Source organism: Theropithecus gelada, chromosome 1 (genome assembly GCF_003255815.1).
Source record: "Theropithecus gelada isolate Dixy chromosome 1, Tgel_1.0, whole genome shotgun sequence".
Classification (NCBI taxonomy): Eukaryota; Metazoa; Chordata; class Mammalia; order Primates; family Cercopithecidae; genus Theropithecus; species Theropithecus gelada.
Window position 1 is genome coordinate 72,060,966 of NC_037668.1, and position 17,539 is coordinate 72,078,504.

Below are 17,539 nucleotides of genomic sequence, written 5' to 3' on the forward strand. Positions count from 1 at the left end.
AAAATAATACAAATAGTTTTTGAATTTTTTTTTTTTTTTTTTGAGATGGAGTCTTGCTCTGTCGCCCAAGCTGGAGTGCAGTGGCGCGATCCTGGCTCACTGCAAGCTCTGCCTCCTGGGTTCACGCCATTCTCCTTCCCCAGCCTCCTGAGTAGCTGGGACTACAGGCGCCCGCCACTGCGCCCGGCTCATTTTTTGTATTTTTAGTAGAGACGGGGTTTCACCGTGGTCTCGATCTCCTGACCTTGTGATCCGCCCGCCTCGGCCTCCCAAAGTGCTGGGATTACAGGCGTGAGCCACTGCGCCCGGCCAGTTTTTGAATTTTTTAAGAAATTAAGTAGGAAGAAAAAGCAAATGTTTTTTATCTTTGTTTATAAAAGTATATTTTATTAAATTATTAACATTATTATTTTCGAGACAGGGTCTCACTCTGTCACCAAGGCTGGAGTACAGTGGCACTATCAAGCTCACTGCAGCCTCAATCTCCCAGGCTCAAGCGATCCATCCACCTTAGCCTCCTGAGTAGCTGGGACCACAGGGCACGTGCCACCATGCCTGGCTAGTTTTTTTTTAATTTTTAGTGGAGACGAGGTCTCGCTATTTTGCTCAGGCTATTACTGTAAACTATAGATAGCATATGAGAGAAAATTTTCTTTATTTTTATTTTTTATTTTATAGAAATGGGGTCTTACTTTGCTGCCCAGGCTGGAGTGCAGTGATGCATTCATAGCTCCATTGCAGCCTCTGAACTCCTAAATTCAAGCAATCCTCCTGCCTCAGCCTCCCAAGTGGGGACTACAGGCATACGCCACCACACTTGACACATTTAAAAAAATTTGTTGTAGACATGGGGGTCTCACTTTGTCACCTAGGCTGGTGGTCTTGAACACCTGGCTTCAAGTGACACTCCTGCCTTGACCTCCCAAAATGTTGGGATTACAGGTGTGAGCCACCATGTCCAGTTGAAAATTGTTTAATGGAAAAGGAAACAGTACTTAAAGCACTACTTAAAGAAGTAACAGTATTTTATTTTATAATTGTTTAAAAAGTGATAGAGACAAGGTCTCATTATGTTGCCCAGGCAGGTCTCCAACTCCCAGGCTCAAGCAGTTCTCCCACCTTGGCTTTCCAAAGTGCTAGAATTATAGGGATGGGCCACCATGCTCAGTCAGAACTAACAGTATCTTAAATAACAGTTATAAAACATTGCTTTTATTTTTTAAATTAGTTAACCTTTTGTTTTGTTTGATCTTGTTTAGTAGTTTTTATGAACCTATTAGTTTTTTGTGTTTTTTTTTGTTTTTTTGGTTTTTTTTTTTTTGAGATGGAGTCTCGCTCTGTCGCCCAGGCTGGAGTGCAGTGGCCGGATCTCAGCTCACTGCAAGCTCCGCCTCCCGGGTTTACGCCATTCTCCTGCCTCAGCCTCCCAAGTAGCTGGGACTACAGGCGCCCGCCACCTCACCCGGCTAGTTTTTTGTATGTTTTAGTAGAGACGGGGTTTCACCATGTTAGCCAGGATGGTCTCGATCTCCTGACCTCGTGATCCGCCCGTCTCGGCCTCCCAAAGTGCTGGGATTACAGGCTTGAGCCACCGCGCCCGGCCATGAACCTATTAGTTTTTTATTAGAGTTTTAATAATTTTCATTTAGTTGATTGATTTTAAAGTTATCAGAAATGTGTGTCTAAGAGTATCTGCTAGAGGCCTTTTTAGTGAAAAGTAATCTTATAGCTGATGGCAAATGTTTTTAGGAAAGAATTTAAAATAATATCTGTGGATTAAAAAAAGTCTTATAATAGCCATGGTTAAAATTTGATGAGAGTTTTTTTTTGCCCGAAACCATACAATTGCAGGAAAATTAAACAACCTGCTCCTGAATGGTTTTTGGGTAAACAATGACATTATCACAGAAATCAAGAAATTCTTTGAAACTAATGAGAACAAGGATACAACAAAGCAGAATTTCTGGGGCACAGCTAAAGCAATGTTAAAAGGAAAGCTTATAGTTCTAAATGCCCAGATCAAAAAGTTATAAAGATCTCAAATTACCAACCTAACATTACACACAGAGGAACTAGAAAAATAGGAGCAAACCAACCCCAAAGTCAGCAGAAGACAAGAAATAACCAAAATCAGAGCTGGACTGAATGAAATTGAGATGCAAAAAATAAAATAAAATAAAAATAAATGAATCCAGAAGTTTGTTATTGGAAAGAATAGTAAGATTAATAGATCATGAGCTAGACTAATAAAGAGAAAAAGAGAGAAGACCCAAATAAACATAATTAGAAATGACAAAGGGGACATTGCTACTGACCTCACAAAAATACAAAAAACTATCAGACACTATTATGGACACCTCTATTCACACAAACTAGAAAACCTACAAGAAATAAAAAAATTCCTGGAAACATACAACCTCCCAGGATTGAACTAGGAAGAAACAGAAACCCTGAACATGCCAGTAATGAGTTCTGAAATTAAGTAATAAAAAGCCTACCAAGTGGAAAAAGTCCAGGACCAGATATATTCATGACTGAATTCTACTGGATGTATAAAGAAGAACTGGTACCATTCCTATCAAAAGTTTCCCAAAAAATTGAGGAGACGGGACTTCTCCCTAACTCATTCTATGAGACCAACATCATTCTTTTTTTTTTTTTTTTTCTTTTTTGAGAAAGAGTTGCTCTTGTAGCCCAGGCTGGAGTATGGTGGCACAATTTTGGCTCATTGCAACCTCCGCCTCCTGGGTTCAAGCAATTCTCCTGCATTAGCCTCCTGAGTAACTGGGATTACAGGTGTGCACCACCACACCTGGTTAATTTTTGTATTTTTACAGAGTTGGGGGGTTTCACAACGTTGGTCAGGCTGGTCTCGAACTCCTGACCTCAGGCGATCCACCTACCTCGCTCTCCCAAAGTACTGGGATTACAGGCATGAGTCACCTCACCTGGCCACTGGTAGTAATTTTATTAAGTGTAAATTAATATTTTAAGAAAATCTTATTGTTTTAACATAGGGGACCAATTTTTTTTTGTTTTGTATTAATGTAGTTTTAGCATTGAAGTTTAATTTTTAGAGAGATAAATAATTTTTTTAATTAGTCAATTTGATTATGCACAAACTTTTAAAATAAAATTTTAAAATGAACCTTATTGTGACTTTCTTAGATCATTGATGACATGTTTGGACTTTTTGTCTTGCTTTATTTATGGTTGATCGTTGAACAACAGAGGTTTGAACTGTGCAAATCTACTTACATATTAATTTTTTTCAACCAAACATGGATCAAAACTGCAGTATTAATGGGATATGAACCCCTTGTATATGGAGAGCCAACTTATTGTATATGCAGGTTCTGCAGGGCAGACTGAGGGACTTGAATATGCATCGATTTTGGTATACGTGGGGGTCCTAGAACCAATCTCCCTGTGTACACCAAGGGATGACTCTGTGTGTGTGTGTATTTTCATTATTATTATTTTTTTTATTTTTTTGAGATGGAGTCTCGCTCTGTCGCCCAGCCCGGAGTGCAATGGCACTATCTCTGCTCACTGCAACCTCTGCCTCCCGGGTTCAAGCAATTCTCCTGCCTCAGCTTCCCGAGTAGCTGGGATTACAGGCGCCTGCCACCATCCCTGGCTAATTTTTGTATTTTTAGTGGAGACGGGGTTTCACCATGCTGACCAGGCTGGTCTAGAGCTCCCAACCTCAGGTGATCTGCCCACCTAGGTCTCCCAAAGTGCTGGGATTACAGGCGTGAGCCACCATGCCCGGTCTTTTTTTTTTTTTTGAGACAGGCTGGAGTGCAGTGGTGTGATGATCTTGGCTCACCACAATCTCTGCCTCCTGGATTCAAGCGATTCTCCTGCCTTAGCCATATAATTTTTTGTATTTTTAGTAGAGATGGGGTTTCACCATGTTGGCCAGGCTGGTCTGGAACACCTGGCCTCAAGTGATTTGCCTACCTTGGCCTCCCAAAGTGCTGGGATTACAGGTGTGAGCCACGGTGCCCGGCCACCTGTATATATATATATATTTTAATAACTAGTTATTTTAGGACAAAAATATAGTGTATACAATTTTTTTTTCCTTTTTATTCAGAGACAGGGTTTCGCTCTATTGCTCAGGCTGGAGTGCAGTGGCATAATCATAGCTCATTGCAGTGTCAATGGCTCAAATAATCCTCCTGCCTCAGCCTCCTGTGTGTCTAGGACTGCAGGTGTGCCCCACCATGCCTGGCTAATTTATTTTTTACTTTTTATTTTTTATGAAGGCAGGGTCTTGCTATGTTGCCTGGGTTGGTCTTGATCTTTTGGCCTCAGGTGATCCTCCTGTCTCAGCCTCCCAAGGTGCTGGGATTGCAAGCATGAGCCACCATGTCAGGCTGAGTTTTTTTAATATAAAATACTTTTTTCACTTTTTTTTTTTTTTTTTTTTTGAGATGGAGTCTTGCTCTGTCGCCCAGGCTGGAGTGCAGTGGTGCGATCTCCGCTCACTGCAAGCTCCGCCTCCTGGGTTCATGCCATTCTCATGCCTCAGCCTCCCAAGTAGCTGGGACTACAGGCACCTGCCACCACACCAGGCTAATTTTTGTATTTTTAGTAGAGACGAGGTTTCACTGTGTCAGCCAAAATGGTCTCGATCTCCTGACCTCGTGATCCACCTGCCTTGGCCTCCCAAAGTGCTGGGATTACAGGTGTGAGCCACCACACCTGGCCAATATAAAATACTTTTAATCTTTTTTAATTAAAAATATATTTTCAAAAATATGTATTTTTTCATATTTACAACTTTTAATATATATTTTCCATTTATTGTTTTTTTAATTTTGCTTCCCATTTTGAAATAACCATTAAGTTAGATTAAAAACATTTTTTAAAATAAAGAGCATATTTTAAAAGTCTTTTTATAATTTTTAAATTAAAAACATTTTATTTGGAAATAAGCTATATATTTAATGAGTACTTATTATTTAATTTAACATAAGGAATTACTTTCTTCCTCTGCTGATGTCAATTTGAATGTTGGCAGTTTCCAAGGACGAAGTTGAGGGTTTTGGTGAAGACTGTCATCCATCTCCAACGCTAAGCCTAAAATAACTATTTAGGATAGCATCGCAAAAGGAATGCAGGTTGGAGAGAGATTCCAGATGTTCTTGTAACTGAGCTTTAGGAAAGTGCACTTTATGCAGAGGTGCAAGGAAACCAAACACATAGGTAACCACAGTAGAACGCGTATCTCCAAGGAAAAGCTGAGATGTTTACCATCTATCTGCCAGAAGATTTAGGCACGTCTTAGCATCTCTATATCCATGATTCCACTTCTCACAGGCGGTAAAGGAGAGGCTCTCCTCTGGTCAGGAGAATCCGATTAGTGCTCTTGCAGACATTTTTCCAGACAGGATCAAACCCAAGGGAAAAGGAATCAATGAAGCAAATCAACACCATGGCTTTGTCACAGCAAAGTAATTGTTGCTTTCCACCCAGAATGCGTGAAGCGCTAGAGGAGGCAGCTTCTATTCAAAGAGAGCAGTGAAAGCCAGTGTGTCTGCCTTTTGTTTGGCTGGAAATTCACAATAAACATTATATTTCTGTTTTCCTTAAAAGTTGAATATTTTTGCCAGCTAAGAAACAATGTTGTCTTCAGTTGTCAAAATTGATATATCTTCCCTTCAACCTCTCCAGTGGCTATCTATGACATTAACTTTCTTTTCTTTTCTTTTCTTTTTCTTTCTTTCTTTCTTTCTTTTTTTTTTTTTTTTTTTTGAGGTAGAGTCTCCCTCTTTCACACAGGCTGAAGTGCAGTGTCACGATCGCTGCTCACTGCAACCTCCGCCTCCTGGGCTCAAGGGATCCTCCCACTTCAGCCTCCAGAATAGCTGGGACCATTGGCACACGCCACCACACCTGGCAATTTTTTTGTATTTTTAGTAGAGATGGGGTTTTGCCATATTGCCCAAGCTAGTTTCAAACTCCTGAGCTCAAGTGATCCACCGTCTGGGCTTCCCAAAGTGCTGGGAGCCACCACGCCTGGCCCAACATTAACTTTCAAGCGTGCACCAGATAATTTGGCATAAGCCATCACCACCACATGCTCGCTGTGTACTGATAGGAGCACCTAGCCGCCTCCCAGCCACTGAGCTCCAAGGAGCCACCATCTTGACAGGGCTGATGGTTGCTGCTCTTAAGTCTCTTTTAATCAACAGAATGGCTTTTTTTTTTTCATTCCTTGTGTCACTTAGTTTGTTTTATGCCATTCATTCATTGAAGAAACTGGGTAATTTGTCACTTGTGATTTCCCACATCCTGGACTTGAATTTGTAACCTTGGGATGTCATTTAATATATTTCTCTATCCTCCGTGTAAACTGATACTATATTTCTCAGAGTTCTCCAAAGAAACAGAAACAATAGAATACATGGAAATATAAGAGGGAATTTATTATGGGAATTGGCTCATGTGATTATGGAGGACAAAAAGTCCCACAATATGTCATCTGCAAGCTGGAGAACCAGGAACGCTGGTGGGTGGTAATTCAGTTTCAGTCTGAATGTCAGAGAACCGGGAGTGGGGAGGTAAGGGGAATGGGGGAGGATGAGTGTCACAGATCACACACATTTCTTTTTCTTATAAATTACCCAGTCTGTGGTATTCTGTTATAGCAACACAAATGGACTAAAATATACTGAAGATCTTGGTTCTTGGTGGCATTTGCTTTATCCCTTTATATAAATATAATACTTTTGAGATACCAATCCCAGTATTATTACCAGCAATAGGTCTACTGAATACTGCTTAAGATTTCTTTTTTTTTTTCTTTTGAGACGGAGTCTCGCTCTGTCACCCAGGCTGGAGTGCAGTGGCGCGATCTCGACTCACTGCAAGCTCCGCCTCCCAGATTCATGTCATTCTCCCGCCTCAGCCTCCTGAGTAACTGGGACTACAGGCGCCCGGCACCGCGCCCGGCTAATTTTTTTGTGTTTTTAGTAGAGACAGGGTTTCACCGTGTTAGCCAGGATAGTCTCGATCTCCAGACCTCGTGATCCACCCGCCTCGGCCTCCCAAAGTGCTGGGATTACAGGCGTGAGCCACCGTGCCTGGCAAGATTTCTTTATATTTGTTTTGTTCAGATATATCTCACTATATATTGTACAGCCTATATACACTGTCCCACTGTATGCTGTACACAATTATACTGTTTCAAAATTAGGTGAAAGAATTCTCTGTGTGGTTATGACACAGCTTGATAGACCAATGGGTTTTCATTCAGTTTTTTGTAAAATTTATTTTTAATTTTGTATATATTTTTATCAAAACTATAAAACAAGGCACGTTAGAAAGTTATAGCTTACATCCCTATCCTTTTTCCAATAGGTAATTATTTCTATTAGTTTTTATTTTAATACCTTTAAATTTTGAAACTGGAAGACAATATATATGCATATGCTTTTATTTTTATTCCATTCATACACCAAAAAATGCAATACTGTTAATACTCTTCTGTATGTTACTTTTTCTCATTTTCATTCTCTAACAATTTATACAGATATTCTTTTTTTTTTTTTTTTTTTGAGATGGAGTCTCGCTCTGTTGCCCAGGCTGGAGTGCAAAGGCACTATCTCTACTCACTGCAACCTCCGCCTCCCAGGCTCAAGCAATTCTCCTGCCTCAGCCTCCCAAATAGCTGGAATTACAGGTGCCCATTGTGATGCCTGGCTAATGTTTGTATTTTTAGTAGAGACAGGGTTTCACCATGTTGGCCAGGCTGGTCTCGAACTCCTGACCTCAAATGATCCGCCCACCTCAGCCTCCCAAAGTGCTGGGATTACAGGCGTGAGCCACCGTGCCTGGCCTTATAAAGATATTCTTAATTTTTTTTTTTTTTAGCAGCTGAATAGTAGTTCAGTGCATGTATGTACCATTCATTGTCTATTCACCCGTTCTCTGCAGATAGAGATGTGGACTGCTTATAGTCTTTCATGATTACAAAATGTGCTGTAATAAATAGCCTTGAGCAGTCATCCTTTTGTGGTTTTGGCATTGTATTCTCAGATGCAGATACTTGGAAGAAGGGTTGCTTGGGCAGAGTAAATACATATGTAATGTTGCTAGATGTTGTCAAATCCCCCGCATAGTTGTACCATTTACATCTCCATCAGCAATACAGGAAAGTACCTATTTCTCCACTGTCCCACCAACTCAGAGTGTCAAGTTTGGGATTTTTGCAAAACTGATAGATGAGCAGTGGTATCTCCGTTTAGTTTTAATGTGCATCTCTTTTGCTATTTCTCTTAATATGAGCAAAGTGAACATCTTTTCATATATTTAAGAGCCATTTTCATTTGTTTTTCTGTAATTTCCCCATTTTTCTAACAGGTTGTCAGAATAGGATTTTACATATTAGGGATGTTGGTATTTTGTGATATAAGTTACAAGTATTTGGTCTCAATTGTTTATTTAACTTTTGACTTTCCATACAGTATTTTGCACATACAATTTTTTTTTTTTTTTTTGTAAAGCGCTGATCCTGTTTATTTGGCAGGAAAACTAGACAATCCAGCAGCCCAGGAGGGAAAGGTGGGCTTAATCCTCCTCCTCGTCGTCTCCAGCCCCGGCCCCACCCTGGCCCTTCTTGGCGTTCTTCCTCTTCACGCGGCCCGGGCGGCCACCCCCATAGGGAGAGCGCAGGGAGAAGTCGATGTGCTTCTGGGAATCCAGGCGGACAATGAAGGATGGGATATTCACCACCTGCTTGCGGACCCTGATATGGCGCTGGCGGATCAGCACGCGAGCATGGTGGATGGACTTGGCCAAGCCCAGCTTGAAGACCTGGGTCTGCAGGCGTCTCTCTAAGAAATCCTCGATCTTCAGGCCCAGGATGTAATCCAGCTTCATCTTGCCCTCATCCGGCACCCCAATGCGGACCAGCCGCCGCAGCAGGGCGTTGCCTTCGAACAGACGCCGTGGGTCCTTCTCATCAAGCGTCAGCAGTTCCCGGGCGGCCTTGCGGATCTTGGCCAGGGTAAATTTGACCCTCCAGACCTCACGTTTGTTCCGGAGCCCATACTCGCCGATCAGCTTCAGCTCTTGGTCGAGACGAGATTTCTCAAAGGGCCTCCGCGGGGTCACGTAAGTTTTGCGACAAACCCAGCTCCGGGCCACCGGCATGTTGGCTCCGCTTACCCGTCTGCCGCACATACAATTTTAAGAATATTTAAGTAGACAAAGTTACCCATTTTTCCTTTATTAAATCTGAATATGGAATCACAGTTAGGAAAGTCCTCGTCATTTCCAGATTGTGAAAAAATTAACCTATAGTTTTCTCTAATTTTTAAATTATATATATTTTTTCACAATGAATACCTAAGAAGTTTTTCTCTAATATTTTATGACTTTACTATTTTTATGTTTAGATATTGACCGATTTGGAATTTATCCTAATATAAAGAACGAAGAATTAATCCAGTTTTACCTTTATCCACATGATTATCGGTCATCCCAACACCATTTGTGTTAGGTCATTCTTGGATTGCTATAAAGCAATATCTGAGACTGCGTAATTTATTCTTATTTTTATTATTTTTGAGATGGGGTCTTGCTCTATCACCCAGGCTGGAGTGCAGTGGCACGATCTTGGCTCACTGCAACCTCTGCCTCCTGTGCTCAAGCAAATCCTCCCACCTCAGCCTCCCAAGTAGCTGGGATTACAGGCGCCCGCCACCGCACCTAGATAATTTTTGTATTTTTTGTAGATAGAGATGGGGTTTCACCATGTTACCCAGGCTGGTCCCGAACTCCTGAGCTTAAGTGATCCACCTGCCTCAGCCTCCCAAAGTGCTGGAATTGCAGGCGTGAGCCACAGCGCCTGGCCGCTCATCTGCTAGTTTCTGATGGTTTTTTCACTTCATCCCACGGAGACCAGGAAATAGTCCTGCCGGTCTCCTCCATCGTAGTGCTAGTCAAACTGTGGTTACAGACTGGTGCCAGTCCATGAACTGTGGCTACCAGATGCAACAAGGTGGATGCTTGCTCCAAAATATAAATCAATGCATTATTTCTTTCACAGAGAAAATCATGCTTTAAAAAAAAAAAAAAAAAAAAAAGGCAGTGGAGTCTAAATATGCACTCAGTGACACAGGAGAATGGCTACTTTGAGTAGCACTGACCTAAGCATCACAGTCAATATGGAAACTTACAAATATATATAAAACTTGGAATTTCAATACTGGAAAATACACTTTTTGAAGTGCACATGGAATGTGCATAAAAGTAGATATTTTAGGCCAAAAGAAAAAACCTCAATCAAATACAAATAACACAAATAGCATTTTCTGACTACAATGCAATAAAGCTAGAAACTGATAATAATAATAAAGTTTCTACCACTGGGAAGTTTTTAAAAATGCACATATTTTAAAATAATTCCCACAATAAATGGAAAATAAAAAGTTTAGAACTACTGAAAATGGTAAGCCGGGCGAGGTGCCTCACGCCTGTAATCCCAGCACTTTGGGAGGCTGAGGCAGGCGGATCACCTGAGGTCAGGATTTTGAGACAGGCCTGGCCAACATGGGAAAACCCCGTCTCTACTGAAAATACAAAAATTAGGGCGGGCGCGGTGGCTCACATCTGTAATCCCAGCACTTTGGAAGGCCAAGGCGGGCGGATCATGAGGTCAGGAAATCAAGACCATCCTGGCTAACACTGTGAAACCCCGTCTCTATTAAAAAATACAAAAAAAGTTAGCCGAGCGTGATGGTGGGCGCCTGTAGTCCCAGCTACGTGGGAGGCTGAGGCCGGAGAATGGCGTGAACCCGGGAAACGGAGCTTGCAGTGAGCCGAGATTGCGCCACTGCACTCCAGCCTGGGTGACAGCGAGACTCAGTCTCAAAAAAAAAAAAAAACAAAACCATAAATAAAAAGATGATTTAATATCAGGAAGATACCAATCTACCAATCCAATTCTAAGTTAAAATTTACAAACTAAATGTGATTTCTATTTACAGTTCCAGGTTTTAAAATTTTCTGGAACCAGAGAAATTGATTATAAAATTCTTTTGGAAAATAAATAGGGCCCAGGTGCAGGGTGGGTCATGCCTGTAATCCCTGCTTTTTGGGAGGCCAAGGAGGGTGGATTGCTTGAGCCCCGGAGTTCAAAATCAGCCTAGGCAAAAGGGCACAACCCCAATGTCACCAAAAATACAAAAAATTAGCTGGGAGTGGTGGCGGACGCCTGTATTCCCAGCTACTAGGGAGGCTGAGGCAAGAAAATTTCTTTTTTTTTTTTTTTTTGAGACGGAGTCTTGGTCTCGATCTCCTGACCTCGTGATCCGCCCGTCTCGGCCTCCCAAAGTGCTGGGATTACAGGCTTGAGCTACCGTGCCCGGCCGAAAATTTCTTGAACCTGGGAGGTGGAGGCTGCAGTGAGCTCAGATGGCGCCACTGCACTCCAGCCTGGGTGACAGAGTGAGACCCTGTCTCGAAAGAGAAAAGAAAAGAAAAGAAAAGAAAAGAGAAAAGGAAGAAAAGGAAGGAAAGGAAGGAAAGGAAGGAAAGGAAGAAAGAAAGGAAAGAAAGGAAACAAGCAGATGAGGACTAAAACGATCCCTAGCTGCCCTCATTTCTCATTAGCATAAGACATTCATACTAGTGCCATGACAGCTTACAAATGCCATGAAAATGACCTGGAAGTTACCTCCCCTTTCCTAGAAAGTTCTAAATAACCTGCCCCATCAATTGGCATGAGTCCACCCCTTAATTTGCATGTAATCAAAAGTGGGTATAAGTGAGTATAAATACAACTGCCAACAACCCATAAGTTGCTGACTTTGGGCACACTGCCTATGAATTAGCTTTGCTCCAAGAGGAGCAGTACCATTCAATAAAAAATTGCTGTCTAAGACTACCTTCTTGTCCTTGAATTTTTTCCCGGGGAAAGCCAAGAACCCTCCTGGGCTAAGCACCAATTTTGGGGCTCGCCTATACGGCATCAAAGAGATGTGATTTTCTAAATTCTTATTCACTTTTTTGTCCACTTGATTTGTCTTGGAATGAGTGTGTATTAAAATTTTCCCTTGCTAATGTGCTTCTACTTTGTCTATAGCTCTTGTAGTTTTTATGAAAGTTAATTGTTGTTATTGAGTATGTATATACATTATATATGTGTACTATATATATATGTAGTATCTCCATTGTTCATTTATCCATTAACATTATGAAAAGGACCTCCTGGCCGGGCGGGGTGGCTCACGCCTATAATCCCAGCACTTTGGGATGCTAAGTGGGGGCAGATTACCTGAGGTCAGGAGTTCAAGACCATGTTTACTAAAAATACCAAAAATTAGCTGGGAGTAGTGGTGGGCGCCTGTTATCCCAGGAGGCTGAGACAGGGGAATCACTTAAACCTTGCACTCCAGCCTGGGCAACAAGAGCGAAACTCTGTCTCAAAAAAAAAAAAAAGGTCCTCCTTTTTCTTTTTAATGCCCTTTGGTCACAATTCTATATTGACAGGTATCAGCATCATAACTTCTGCCTGTATTTTACATTTTGCCTAGTATGTGTTTGTCCTTCCTTTTATTTTTAAATGTTCTTAATTTCTTTGTTTAATTTTTTTGTTTTAGGTGTATCTTATACATAGCATAGAGCTAGACTTTGCTTTGTCTGACAACTTGAAAATACTTTTATATAATATGTGAGTTAGCCTCATTTACAGTATAGATACAAATCAATCCACGTGCTTGTTTTTTCAGTCATGGAGTATTTTACTACATGGTCATCTATCTTCTCTCTCTCATTCTCTACCCCTTTAAAAAATATTGCTCTTGGGATTTAGGGAGTTTAATATTTTGTTCCGTTACATTTAAAATAATACATTTGCAGGCTGGGCACAGTGGCTCATGCCTGTAATCCCAGTACTTTGGGAGGCTGAGGTAGGTGGCTCACCAGAGGTCAGGAGTTCAAGATCAGCCTGGCCAACATGGTGAAACTCTGTCTCTACAAAAATACAAAAATTAGCTGGGCATGATGGTGGGTTCCTGTAATCCCAGCTACTCCAGAGGCTGAGGCAGGAGAATCACTTGAACTTGGGAGGCAGAGTTTGCAGTGAGCCAAGATTGAGCCATTGCACTCCAGTCTGGGTGACAGAGCAATTCTCCATCTCAATAAATAAATAAATAAATAAAATAATACATTTGCAAAATACTATTTTCCATCTTCTTAAAGATAATGGTCTGTTAGTTCCCTGATTTGAGAAATATTAAAATTCTTAACTAGTGACAACTTCCTCATCTTCCCTTCCCTCTCCCTGACATCTATGTCAAGTAATATATTATTACTTCCTCTTTATAACCACAAAGCAATTGACGAGTTTATCCTATTTTTCATATATTCTCCCTTCTTCCCTCCCTCCCTTTTTTTTTTTTTTTTTCCCAGAAACAGAGTCTCACTCTGTTGCCCAAGCTAGAGTATAGTGGCAGAATCAGCTCACTGCAGCCTTGAACCCCTGGGCTCAAACGATCCTCCTGCCTCAGTCTCCCAAGTAGCTGGGACTACAGGTGTGTGCCATCACATTTGACTATTTGTTTTTATACACATTTATTTTTGTAGAGATGGAGTCTTGCTATGTTGCCCAGGCTGTTTTTGAACTCCTAGCCTCCAGTGATCCTCCCACCTCGGCTTCCCAAAGTGCTGGGATTACAGGCGTGAGCCGCTGTGCCCAGCCCTCCCCCATTTGTCACAGATGCACTTTATCTACATTGTCAGCGCATATAACAATTATACACCATTCTGTCACCTTTCTCCTCAATATTTACTTTCAGTGTTACAATTAAATATATTCAATGTTTACCACTAATCCTCATTTTGAAGCGTATCCAGGTTTTCCTGATGTCTGAAGCTTGTTCTCTGGTAGATTCCTCAGAAATAATCTCATGGGAACAATATTTCCTGAGTTCTTACATGTTCGTCACAGTTTATCCATGGCCTTTGTACTGTATGGTCAGCTCAGCTGGATAAAAATGCTTGGCTTACATTTTATTGAATATTTTAAGCATGTCACCTTATTGTCTCCTGACATAAAGTGTTTCCATTGAAAACTCTGATGAAAATCTGTTTTTTTTTTTTTTTTTGAGATGGTGCCTCACTCTGTCGGCCAGGCTGGAGTGCAGTGGTGCGATCTCGGCTCAGTGAAACCTCGGCCTCCTGGGTTCAAGCGATTCTCCTGCCTCAGCCTCCTGAGTAGCTGGGATTACAGGTGCCCACCATGATACCTAGCTAATTTTTTGTATTTTTAGTAGAGACGGGTTTTCACCATGTTGGCCAGGCTGGTCTCAAACTCCTGACATCAAGTGATCCGCCCACTTGGCCTCCCAAAGTGCTGGGATTACAGGTGTGAGCCACCATGCCCGGCCTCTTTTCTTTTTTCTTTTTTTTTAAGTTCCTGCCCAAAGATCAAAAAGTTCAGTAATTTTTTTCTTCCTGTGATTAAGAGCAATGGAGAAAAATTCAATGCTTTTATTAGTATATGTCTCAGTGTTAATCATTCCAGGCTAATTTTATCAGTTATGTGGTATGCCCTTTCAATATATCTTCTTACATGGCAGGAATGTTTTCTTGAATTACAGTTCTTAGCAGTTGCTTTGTTTTATTGCTTTGACTTTCTTTTTCAAGTTCTCCTGTTATAGACATTCTGAATCATGTTTGCCTGCCCTCTATATCACTTTCTCTCAAACCTTTTCTTATTTCTTCATTAATTTTCATTTGATTCTTTTTTCTTTTCTTTACTTTTTTTTTTTTTTTTTTGAGACAGAGTCTTGCTGAGTCACCCAGGCTGGAGTGCAGTGGTGTGATCTTGGCTCACTGCAACCTCTGCCTCCTGGGTGTTTGGGTGAAGGAGAAAGGACAAGATGGAGGAAGGTGAACAAGAAGGCATAATCCATGTTGCTTCCGGGTTCTTCCTCACCAACTTTCCCGTGCGCGGGAAGATGCAGATCAACCGAGTATGCTCCAGGTGATGTCAATCCGAAGAGATCAAAACTTACCCGGCCACGCCTATGGAGACGCCCCTATCACGCCCTTATCCTGCCCACTGCCCTCCCCCTTCCAGTACCAATGCATAAAAGTCTGCCACTGGCAGGAGCCAGCGTGACTTCTTCGGCCCCCGCATTTGTGGACCGGAGAACATCACCCGAGAGCGCCGGCGCGACTTCCCTGGCCCCCCCACACCTGAGGACCAGAGAACCTCGTCCGAGAGTGTATGCATATTTGCAATAAAAGACTGCCACTTTCTTATGTACTTTGGCCTCATGTTTAATTACTTAGCTCTCCTAAATTAAGTTACATTAAATTAAATCAAAACAGTTGGTGCTAAATTAATTTAAATCAAAACACTGGGTTCAAGTGATTCTTCTGCCTCAGACTCCCGAGTAGCTGAGATTACAGGTGTGCGCCACCATGCCCAGCTAATTTTTTTTTTTTTTGTATTTTTAGTAGAGATAGGGTTTCACTATGTTGGTTAGGCTGGTCTCGAATTCCTGGCCTCAAGTGATCTGCCAGCCTTGGCCTCCCAAAGTGCTGGGATTACAGGCACAAGCCACTGGGACAGGCCTTGATTCCTTTCTTTTCTCTCGTTTCCATCCTCTGTTTACTGTGTGTAATTTTTAGTGCTATTTATTATTCTCTCTTTTGTTCCTTCCAGTTTAGTCTTTATTTCTGAAACATTTTTCTGTTATTTCTAATTCTTTTCTTTCTTTTCTAAGCTCTGTTTTCTCTTTATGTCTTCTTACTGCTGACCCACTCTGAGTGAGCTTTAAAATGTTAACTCTGTATCACTCTTTCATAGCTTCTATTATTTTCTTTTTTTTTTTTTTTTTTGAGACGGAGTCTCGCTCTGTCGCCCAGGCTGGAGTGCAGTGGCCGGATCTCAGCTCACTGCAAGCTCCGCCTCCCGGGTTCACGCCATTCTCCTGTCTCAGCCTCCCGAGTAGCTGGGATTACAGGCGCCCGCCACGTCGCCCGGCTAGTTTTTTTGTATTTTGTAGTAGAGACGGGGTTTCACCGTGTTAGCCAGGATGGTCTCGATCTCCTGACCTCATGATCCGCCCGTCTCGGCCTCCCAAAGTGCTGGGATTACAGGCTTGAGCCACTGCGCCCGGCCCTATTATTTTCTTAATTTCCTTTGTTCATTTAAAAATATTACATTACAGGCCAGTGTAGAGGTTCATGTCTGTAATCTCAGCACTTTGGGAGGCTGAGGCGGGCAGATCACCTGAGATCAGGAGTTTGAAACCAGTCTGACCAACATGGTGAAACCCTGTCTCTACTAAAAATACAAAAATTAGCTAGTGTGGTGGCACGCACCTGTAATCCCAGCTACTCAGGAGGCTGAGGCAGGAGAATTGTTTGAACCCAGGAGATGGAGGTTGCAGTGAGCCAAGATCATGCCACTGCACTCCAGTCTGGGGCATGGAGCGAGACTCTGTCTCCAAAAAAAAAAAAAAAAAGAAATATATTTGCCCAGTGTAGCCACCTTGCCAATAGTCTTGGATATGTATCCCTCCTGTTCTGTTGCCAACAGGTATCTACACTTTCTTTCTCCTTCATCTCCAAGCTATCTGTTCAGGTCTATTTGTACACTATTCACTTAGATTTTCCTCAGTGAGTGAGGGCTTCAGGTTTCTCTCTGGAGATTTTCTGGAGCATTGAGGACCCGGGCTGCCCTGCTTCCCTCAAGCCTTCCAGTACTCCCACTGTACTCACCTGAAAACCAGAACATGCATAGCCGCCTCCAGCTGTGACTGTTCCGTTTCACCAGCCAAGGTCTCCAGTCTGAGTGGGCTCCTTCCTTTCACAGGTGAGTACTTGCTGGTGATTTCTAAATTCAGCCTTTGGCTTCTCTGTGCCTCCTCCTTCACTGTTGATGATACTGCACAGGTCCTTCTGCAGTTTGGTTGCACCAGCTCATATTCTAAGGTTTGTGGGGGATATTTTGTCCCCTGGTTTGTTGAAAAAATCACATGCATCTTTTTTTTTTTTTTTCCTTTTCTGTCCTTGTTACTTTGCTTGGTGGGTTCTATGCCACATGGATCTGTCTCCCCAGCAGCTGAAAGCTAAAATTGTTTCACCGAATAGAGTTACCTTACTCAAGAATAGCCTCCTTCTCAGGACTGCTCACAACTGATGGCTGGTTGACATGGGAAGATAAGGGCCTGGGCTCTTCACCCCATCTGGGGACAGACAATTCTGAAGGGTCATTCTACCCATGGGATCAAGGAAGGCCTCATTGGGACTTCAGTCACTGTCACACTTCCCCCTTTGCCCAGTCATGCTTTTCTTTTTCCCTCCACAGGTGCTGATACTGAGAGTACGCCCTAATAAACTTCCACTGCACTGCTCTGTTTCAGAGTCTGCTTCCAAGGAACTCAACTGGCGGCACTCTCCTTTTTTCCTTTTTTAATTTAGAATCTCATCCCCACAACGATTTTCTTTAAAGATCTCAATTGGTTTTATTTGTCATTCTAGAATCAGGTAACACTTCATTTAT

The 17,539-nt window shown here is 42.1% G+C and overlaps 1 protein-coding gene and 1 pseudogene across 4 annotated transcripts; both read right to left on the bottom strand.

The window, feature by feature from the left end:
• Window positions 1-4,978: 4,978 nt before the first annotated feature.
• On the bottom strand, window positions 4,979-6,711 carry LOC112626483 (annotated as a pseudogene).
• Window positions 6,712-8,496: 1,785 nt separating this feature from the next.
• LOC112627021 (40S ribosomal protein S9-like) lies at window positions 8,497-9,197 on the bottom strand. Of its 4 annotated transcripts, none has more exons than XM_025389402.1 (2): window positions 9,072-9,196; window positions 8,497-8,948 (listed from the first exon to the last, which is right to left on the bottom strand). In XM_025389402.1, exons 1-2 carry the CDS (start codon window positions 9,166-9,168, stop codon window positions 8,584-8,586), a joined length of 462 nt encoding a protein of 153 aa, XP_025245187.1. In that variant the 5' UTR covers window positions 9,169-9,196; the 3' UTR covers window positions 8,497-8,583. The 4 variants fall into 4 exon arrangements, with proteins under 4 accessions (XP_025245187.1, XP_025245186.1, XP_025245184.1 ...); XM_025389401.1 differs by having other exon boundaries at window positions 8,497-8,895; window positions 8,944-9,196; XM_025389406.1 differs by having other exon boundaries at window positions 8,515-8,761; window positions 8,949-9,196.
• Window positions 9,198-17,539: the final 8,342 nt, after the last annotated feature.

What these genes read in the sequence shown, in the direction of transcription:
- LOC112627021 (XM_025389399.1), bottom strand. Translation starts at nt 9,168, where the DNA reads ATGCCGGTGGCCCGGAGCTGGGTTTGTCGCAAAACTTACGTGACCCCG.